At 45.2% G+C, this 9,066-nt stretch overlaps 1 protein-coding gene and 1 long non-coding RNA gene across 6 annotated transcripts in view; one reads left to right on the top strand and one right to left on the bottom strand.

The window, feature by feature from the left end:
• The first annotated feature begins 729 nt into the window (after window positions 1-729).
• On the top strand, window positions 730-1,700 carry LOC140000131 (uncharacterized). The gene is made up of 2 exons (XR_011805416.1): window positions 730-1,256; window positions 1,344-1,700. It is a non-coding gene; the product is annotated as an uncharacterized lncRNA (long non-coding RNA).
• Window positions 1,661-9,066, bottom strand: part of LOC140000129 (protein N-terminal glutamine amidohydrolase-like) — a 16,425-nt gene continuing 9,019 nt past the window's right edge. For 2 of the 5 annotated variants that reach the window (XM_072029891.1, XM_072029888.1), the window contains exons 3-6: window positions 8,747-8,797; window positions 7,391-7,539; window positions 6,920-7,044; window positions 1,661-1,962 (exon numbers count right to left, since the gene is read on the bottom strand). In XM_072029891.1, coding sequence (XP_071885992.1) covers window positions 1,829-1,962; window positions 6,920-7,044; window positions 7,391-7,539; window positions 8,747-8,797 — 459 coding nt within the window. In that variant the 3' untranslated portion in view covers window positions 1,661-1,828. Of the gene's footprint in view, window positions 1,963-6,919; window positions 7,045-7,390; window positions 7,540-7,918; window positions 8,798-9,066 lie in introns of those variants that run through there. The other 3 variants (XM_072029889.1, XM_072029890.1, XR_011805414.1) reach the window with 3 other exon arrangements.

The raw sequence follows: 9,066 nt of genomic DNA, 5'->3' as shown, positions 1-9,066 counted from the left end.
TGCTCAGCTGCTGGGGGCTACAGGAATGACCCGGCGGGGTTTTCACACCTCCTGCCTGCTCCTTGCAGTGTCCTTCAACCCACCACCCGCGTTTGCTGGAAAGGCAAGGGGAAAAGGAGAAAACAACCTCACGGCACCGTAAAACGGGAAAATTCGGCCCAATTCATCCTAACAAGGGAAAAGCAGACCCTAGAGCTGACCGTTTTCACAGCAGATGGTTTCACAGCACACATGAGGTCCTGGCTGGATGACGCCGAGCGGGCGAGCAGGGAAGGGCCCCACAGGCCAAAATGTTCCGACCCGGGCTCTGATCCTGGAATCTGATTCATACGAGTGCAGCCCGGTGCCTCCCAGCTGCTCTACTTAATGGTGCAGATCGGATTACAGCCTCCCGGGTGCCTAAATTTAGCCCCCCAAATCCATACATCGATTAGTTTGACATCCTCAAGTGCCACGCACCCATTTCAGTAGGAATTACAAACGCTGGTTCGATCCAAAGGCTTGGTTTGAAGGCCTTGGCACGCTCCTCGATGCCCTCAGGGGCTCAGGCTGACAAGGGCAACACGAAACCCGGTGCCCCAACCCTGTGAGACACAGATCACCTCTGCGCCGCTGTGGGATGATTTGTTTTGAGCTGTAACAGCTCCTGGCACACCGTGCCAGCAGGGAACTGGCCGCACGCTTGCTGCGTGCTGACTGCTCTCTCTGCTGGCCAACTGAAAAATTTTATTTCCACGAGACAGGCCTGCAGAAATGCATCAACCGAGAAAATGCATGTCAGAAAAATAGAGCTTTTTTTTTTCCCCTAAAGTCCCAAACAGGCACATAAAAGAGGTTGAATTGAATAAATGATATTCTTAACAAAAAGGAAGCAGCAGAGGAGAAAGAGGCAGGACAGACATGGGTCTTCTGTCCCATCCCAGCTCACTGCATCCATAGTTTGGTGGAAGCGAGAGGACCGACCCATGGGACAGGGTGACCCCAGCGTGGATGTCAGGCCGTCAAGGCCTTGCCCTAACATTTTCAGTAGCAAACGTTGTAGTGTTGGGTTACTGGAGAATTTCCAGTGACCACCAGCACAGAGAAGCCAGGAGAGAGTGGGACTGTGAGGAACTTTTTTCTGTTTGTTCAATGCCTAATTCAAGGGTGACCGAGTCCAAAAAGCCACCACACGGGGACTCTCAGCACATAAATACTGTAATAGGAATGGACTACAGAAAGTCAGGACTTCTCTGTGGGAAAGGACAAGCTAAAGAGTGAGTAAAGAGAAAAAGGAACGTTTCTTCATGCTGATTTTTAACTTCTACATTCTGAATAATGGTTGTCTCTGTTCTCCTTAACAGCCTTGATCCTGAAATTAGACCAAACGTGGCAAATTCTCCTATCTGAGCCTCACTAAAGGGAGCGTGCCAAGGATTTCAGCCACCAGGAACCAGCTCAGTAGTTTAATCAAGGAGCAAACTCATGTCTGGAGGGATGACAACCTGATGTTCTACAGCTCAATGGCTCTGTTGAGTGACGCCCAGGTGCTGGGTTTATGTGGCGAGGTTTTGGTAGTGGGGGGAGCTGCAAGGGTGGCCTCTGTTTACAACAGAGCAACACGTTTATGGTGGGATGTCAACCTCTGATCTGATTTATTAAAAAAAAAAGAAGTTGACTCTTTTGTAATAAAAATAAAAGACTTTATTCAGTTCAGTGTACCCTGGGTACTGTATTTGCCCAAACGCTTATTCCATATAAAGAAATGTAAACCATTCATAAATACAATGTAAGAGCAGCAAAACAAATCAAACCACCTGCAACCTGCAGCAGAAAGAGCTTCTTTACTTCACTGTGCTTTCACGGAGCAGCTGAGATGAGTCTGTCTGCCAAACTGGCGCACAAAGTCCGATAAGGGCAGCACTGAGCCCCAGCCCACTCTGGGATTCATACCGATGAAATCATCCAAGTTCATCTTGGAATCTAAAACAAGAGCAGAGAAGTGAAATGTCAGAGTTCCCGATTCAGCTTCTGTAGCACATACAGCTACCATGAAAATCCCAAGAAAAACCGTTTGAAAGTATAACTCAGAGCAGCTCACAGCACACTTGCTGAGCAGCAGTCCAACAGCTCTGCAGACCATACAGAGCCACCAGAACCAAATTCCATAGAAATGGAATTTGCTCCAGCTGCAAAAAGCCTGTGTAATTAGGCTCACCATTACAGATAGTGTAAGCGAGGAAGGGAAGACAACGTTTGGGAATCCCATACCCAGCAGTCCCAGCCAACACGCAGCCCCTGCAGCCCTCTTGTTTGCACCATATCTACACCGCAGCACAGCTTTGGGATTTTCTGAGCCCCAGCTCTCAGCACCTGCAAGGTCTGGCCCCTAACTTGACCTTTTCCTTGTCAGCCCCTTTGGGTACTGAACATCAAAAACTCTCTCAACCACAGTCCCACTGCTGCCACAAGTGCCAGCACTAGGCCACTTTCTACTTGACTACGTGGGGATTTAAAATAGCACAAGCCCAGCAATTTTCTGTTGGAACTCCAGAACAACCAGCAGAGGATAACAGTTCCAGCATGCAGGTAGCCTGGTAAGCTTGTTTTCCAATCCCCAGCTTGTCTTTTCCTCTCAGATGCTTTTATTTTACAATTAATGTGATTACTCATGTAGTTTAAGATCTGAAAGATAAACAAGTCCCTGCTTTATGTGCACTGAGCATAGCAGAAGAATAATTTAATTAAAATGTTCTGCGAATGGTGAAGAAGCCCAAGGGGGATTGTTCCAGCAGAGTCACAACCAAAGCAGCTGCTGTTAGCAACTTGGGAACTGCTGTCACACTGTCTGTAGGAAGGGAAACAGTCTCTGACAGTCAGGAGGGTGGTGGCAGGGCATAACACAGTGCATCAGGAGTTTAATGAGAGCAAAACCTGTTGTAACAGGCAAGCAAGAAGAAGAAACAAGCTTCACCGTCCCGCGAAGAGCAGATGGTCTAAAGACCAGTCAGTAGGTGGCACTAAAGCAGTATGAGAGCCATGTAACTGCCTGTAGTGCTCTCCCATCTCCTTTGGTTCAGGAGACAGAAGTCCCCCTTTGTCATCCTTGTTATTCACGTGTCACATCTAAAGGCTGTGCACTTATGTGAGACCTTACAGCTTTAGCCAACAGCTCCGCAAAAACAGACCACCACAAAAGCCTTTTTCTGAAGCAGATAAAAAGTGGCAAAAAATAATAATGAAAAATCTCCTGTTTATTTTTAAGATTTACAACACGCTCACAGTCCTCCTCTGATGCTGTAGGTGTTACACTAGTCTGCATTTGGGCACGCACAGAGCTAAGGCTTCCTCTTTGCCCAAACTCACTTTGTTTACAGTCCGTGAGACCTACCTGGTGCATTCCGAGATCCGTGCACGTTTTCATTTCTTTTTTGATCAAGTCTGACACTTTTGCCCTGAGCAGGGACAAAACAAAAACACCATCCGATAGTGCACAGCCTAACAGCCACGATACCTGTGGCATCTGCCAACAGGAGTTTTTGGAGTAATTCCAACCTCCAAAGGGGGTGTTGCTGTAACAATATATGGATGATCTTCTATTGTTAGGACAGGAGAAAACAGCTGTGAAGGAAGGCACTAACAAGCTATTTGAATTTCTGGGAAAACAGGGCTTGAAAGGATTGGAAAATAAATTAAAATTCATAGAAAAAGAGAAGTCAAATAGTTAGGGCATCTAGTGGCTGAGGGGGAACGAAGAATAAATCCAGAGAGGATTCAGTGAGGAAACAGGGGAGGTGATCAGGCATCGGGTAATAGCGAATAAAAGGTTATGGTTTGTTTACTGAAATGCGCTCCTGATTGACAGGCCGCATGCCATTGCACTCGCAAATAAAATAACTTCACAGAAGATCCTGTCTGAAGAAAATTATTTGAGGTGTTTCTCACAACAGTTTTATTTTCAAATGGGAATCAGGTTATAGCACGCATGAGCTGCTTAGATCTGTATCAGTCCTTCTTTCCTTCTGCTAGGATCCTGCCATTACCTTGTGGAGAAGGTACAGAAGGGAACTGCAGCCACCTGCCTGCCCTGTCTAGCAGCTGCCCGTTACAGAAACGCATCACACACGGCACCCACACAGTTCCTCAGCTGCCCTACCTGCATTCTTCAGAAATAAACCCCCAGAATTCATGGCTTCTAGGGATTTCAGTAGTAATAAAAAGAACAAAAAGCCTTTACACATCCATTCTGCCTGTGTGCTGCCAAACACCTGGGGAGAACTGAAAATCAAAGTGAGGCTTTTCAGCGTTAGGAGCTGGTGCTACCAGTTGTATCGAAGCAGTAAGACCTGAGTAACTGCAGGGTGCAAGCTGGATTTTACACAGGCTTGCAGCAAGGAGGGCTGATCTCATCGGGACTTAAACCATGCAGAATCAAACCTCATTCATTTGTAGGAGGAAGACTTAAAAGAAAACCCCAGGCTGGGCTAGCCAGCTCCAGAATGGTGAATCCACACCTCAAAACAGATCTTGTTTAGTTTTATTTAAAAAAGCAGGATGAGCACCTGCAGCAGAGGAACAGAGGCCAGAGCACTGCCAACACAAGACTTACTCCAACACAAGAATTATTCCTTTTGAGTTAGTATTAGGAAAAAAAAATGCTTCACTGGTTCCTGATAGTTTATTGGTTGAATTCCAACAGGAATTTCACAGTCCTTTAACACTTCCTGGTAAACTTCATAAAAAGGCATCACTGGTCCCAGTGCCTTGTCCCAGCACCACAGTGGGTATTTACATTACCCTATTTGGCCTACATTTGACTTAAATGCTACAGAATTTCCTTGCCCAAAGTGCTCTATTTGGGCTCAGCAGCTGCTCTGCCCTGAAGAGGCAATATTTCAGTATCAAGAACAAAACCTCCAATCTTTTTAAGTTTACTAAAAGCTTTAAACCCCCACTGGATAAGTGAAGCAGGGTGTGTTGAGTGTAACTAACATCCTTTAAGACGCAGCAGCACCAGAGCGCTGATTTTCTTTAAATACCCTAAGTTCACAAGCTCATTTCTTTTTAACAGTACAATGCTCATATACATTAAAAAAAAATATATGTATTTATGCTATTTTTCAGTCTTCAAGCATTTGTTTAGCATCAAAGACAGACCAAATAGATGTAATATGAGTCCTTGTAACTGATAAGCTTTTGTAGTCATCTTCTCAAGAGCTTATAACTCTGGCTTCTCTAAATGACAGCAATATAACCTCAAGGAGTAATGTAATGCTCTGATCTCACAAATAAATTGGCACTAAAGCCATATACGTGATCAATTCCGCCAGCTGTTAAATTACAGTCACCTCTAACACCAGCAGCGAGCAATTTAATCTTCCACAAACACAAATTAGCATGGAAAAGAGAGTACTCTAAGTGGGGAGGAAGCAATTATCCATAAAGGCATTTGGCGTGGATGAACATCAATGTCCCAGGCTGTTTTACACTAACCAAAGGTCAGCCACCTGGCTTCCTATCAAGTTTGAAATCAGGTGCTTTATGCCTGATAAGACTGTGCATACATTGAAGCACACACCATTACGAGGTGCCTCAGGTGAGGAAAGGAAAAACAAAATCAAAGCCTGAGAAACTTGCACTGAGCGAAAGGCAGTGTGAACGAGATGTCCTAGACCTGACAGAGTCTCCTCCTGTTCTGACCCCAATCCCAGAGCTACCCAGTCAGCGATCCTCCACCTTGGGTGGGCGCAGGGTAAGCAGTCACCGTCCCCTGCAACACCCAGGTGACTGCCCAGACAAGAGCACATCACCACAGGTGCACTCAGAGCCTTCCAGGTGGCTGGCAACAGGACAAGAAGCAAAGCACTCGAGTGGGAACACAGGAAACTCTGGTTGCATACTGGAATTGTATTGAATTCATGCCTGGGATCAAATATTGGAACACTGTGCCCAGAGAGGTGGTGCAATGGCCGTCCCTGGAGTTGTTCCAGGCTAGACCAGACAGAGTCTTAAAGCCCCTCAGTCTAATTGCACCGGCTTTGAGCAGGGTCTGGACTGGATGACTTGGGGATGCTCCTCCCAGCCTGGCAAGGTACAGGCTAAGGAATGAAGTATGGGAGCAATCAAAGTCTCTGCATCTTTAGCTACCTACCAACATCCCAAGGATGACCTGGGGGCTGGCTGAGACAGGTGTTTCATAGCCTGGAATTTCTAAAAATGCTTCACAAGGCTGTACCTGTGCTCCCGCCCCCACTCATAACTCATTTATACCCAAGTGAAACGCCAAACTTTCTTAGAAAGCAACACAAAAACTGTGAATTAACTTGCCTGTAGCTTAAAACCACAATAAACTTGGCTCTAGACACAAGACATGTTCCTTTGACCCCACCTTCTCTAACAGAAATATATGGTAGCATTGTATTATTAAAAAAGCAGCAAAACCAAACGTGCACAGCATCAACAAACTCCACCAAAACAAAACTTCACCACACTTCTCTCCATCTGGGAAGAAAAGGAGAGAATAAGCACATGGCAAACATTAGCCAGCTTGGCAAACACCTGGTTCGAGTAAGCTGAAACGCCGTGTGATAAAAAAAAGTGGGGTAATCACCGTGTTAAAAATTCCCTTTCCAACCCTAGGCAGGTTGCTTGGCCTCTGTTTCAGCTCCCCACTGCAACATTTCATACCTCTTACTCTCTGCTCAGTTTCTGAAGACCAGCAGTTCGTGTTTGATAACAGCAGTGGCAGCTGCCAGGAAGCACGCTACACTTTACATGTTCGGAAAAGGCAAGCACTGCAGAGCCCCATTTTGTCCCCACACACTGTGCTGGCTGGATACGCTTCCAAAGCACATGTCCAAAAGCACATTTATTTATTGCACCCACCTCTGACTGAATCATTCAACTCTGTTAAAAGGAAAAAGGAGTCCTGCCAGCTCACCTGCTGTTTCAATGCAGGGGTACGAGGGAGGAGGTTTCTGCCATTTCCCATCTGCATCTTTCATGTGAGATCTGTCCGAAGCAAACGTCTCCAGGTACAGATCTGCTCGTATCATCCGGATTTTCCTGAACAACAATGCACAATTGTATCAAGAGATATATGTACATAACGCTGCATTAGCCACTCTGGAGAAGAGCCCTTTCTTCCTCCCAGGGAGCCTTAGCTTAGTTAAATACTCCACTCAGAAACACTGGGCTAAGCTGCTGGGCTGTTAAGAATAAACATCAGCAAGGAAAGGCTTTTGATGATTAAACAACAGCAATTAAAGAGCTTTAGAAAAATAATGCAGTGCATTGAGTTTCTTGGAGTATAACAGAAGACTTCTATCAGTATATATCCACAGAGACAACTTCAACTTGGACTTCATGAAATAAAATTCATGCTCTTCATCTTTATTTTTTTTGTCCTCACCTGTGAAATTCAGGATGAAGGCTGTCATCCAGCCTGAAGGCCTCCGTGCTGTACCCGTCAAAAGGACAGGGGAATGGCAGCTCTGTGTCAAGATCATAAATGAAGTTCTGCTCCCCACTGGAGACACGAAGTAGGATAACGTGGTAGTCCTGGGAAGAACGGTAATTGTCAGGAGTTAAACAGTTGTTAACCAGAAACCGGCACAGGGAGTAGAAAAAAAGCCTCCTGGAAGCTGAGGCTACAGCTTCTCTTCTTTAGAGACTGCTTTCTGATGCTCGGGTATCACGCCTGTGATGTTCCAGCACCAGGAGAGACGTTTCCTAATGCCTGCCTCAGCCCTCGTGCCTTTTGGTAAGCCTTGCTATTCTCCCCATTACTTGTAGCCTTCTTTGATATCAGCCTGGGCAGCTAACCTGAAGAGTACGCTAGTCCTCATACCACATCTTTGATTCCTTAACATGTAGGAAACACGGGTATGGCAGGGGGTTGGAGAAACTCCAGTTATTATTTTCAGTGTTAGTTACTTACATTCATTGCAGTTTTCCAAAAAGTAAATTGAAGATAGTTGTTGTTAACTCCTATTCCTTCTCAGATCATCCCGATAACACTTGGACCTCTTTTTAAACCAAGCCTTTTGTACAATATAAACACACTGATAATTTTCCAGAAAATGATTCTGTAAGGACAGAATTTCAGAAATTCATAGATTTTTTTTTTTTAAAACAGAATTTCTGAAACAAATTGCCATGCAAAATTTATTTTTTCCCTCCCATACAGTATAACCATAACTACACATCTTTAAAAGGAATTCTGTAGTGGCAACTACTGAACTACATTAAATTAAATGACACGCCAAAAACTCTGGAAGAGCTTACATACAAGCTGGCACCTGAAGACATGTATTGCTCACGTTTTTCCATCCCATGTCAGACCTATATGGATATTTTCACCCGTCAGCTTGTTACAAGACATCTATTTAACATCCTACAAAGCTGGCGGGCCCCAACAAAACCAGACAGTAATTTTCACAGAACTGTTGTGCACTCTTACCGATGCTAACTAAGCTTTGTCACCTGGTGGTTTTATGGGCCATCTCACTGCTATTTCCCTGTGAACAATAAAAGGGTTGCATTTAGGCTGCTGTAGAAGAATAATAAATACTAATACAGAACTACAGGACGGCTGAGGTCGGAAGGGACCTCTGGCACATACAGAGTGCTTCCTGATGCTCAGGGGGGACATAAACCTAAATTCATTCCAGCAGAGGTATCTAACACTACCCACATCTGATCCTGCAGACCTCAGCTGCAGAGGCACGCACTTAAATACTGACAAAGAAAGAACAGAGGGCCTTACCCAGACAACAGGCTCATCTCCATGCCCTGACTTCTGTTTCCAGAGCGGGACCTGAAAGTTAAGCAATTTGGCATAAACCACTCCTGACTTACAGAGATTAGTTTCACGTTGGGTAAGTTCTTTGCTAAACTCTGCATTTCATCAGCTTGTATCAGTGCTGCTGTCAGAAAGCTTGCTCCAGTTTTTATCTTTCAGAAACATTAAACTGGGCGCTATTCTGGACCATATAATGTAATATTCCCCCTAACCTGATGGATGACAGGGAAAAATCATCCCACAGCCCTTAGGGACACCGTGATTCCTTCTTCCCACAATCCAAG

Source organism: Anas platyrhynchos, chromosome 33, assembly GCF_047663525.1.
Source record: "Anas platyrhynchos isolate ZD024472 breed Pekin duck chromosome 33, IASCAAS_PekinDuck_T2T, whole genome shotgun sequence".
Taxonomy (NCBI): domain Eukaryota; kingdom Metazoa; phylum Chordata; class Aves; order Anseriformes; family Anatidae; genus Anas; species Anas platyrhynchos.
The sequence above is the reverse complement of the archived record's forward strand: the minus strand, read 5'-3'. Positions and strand labels throughout refer to the sequence as shown.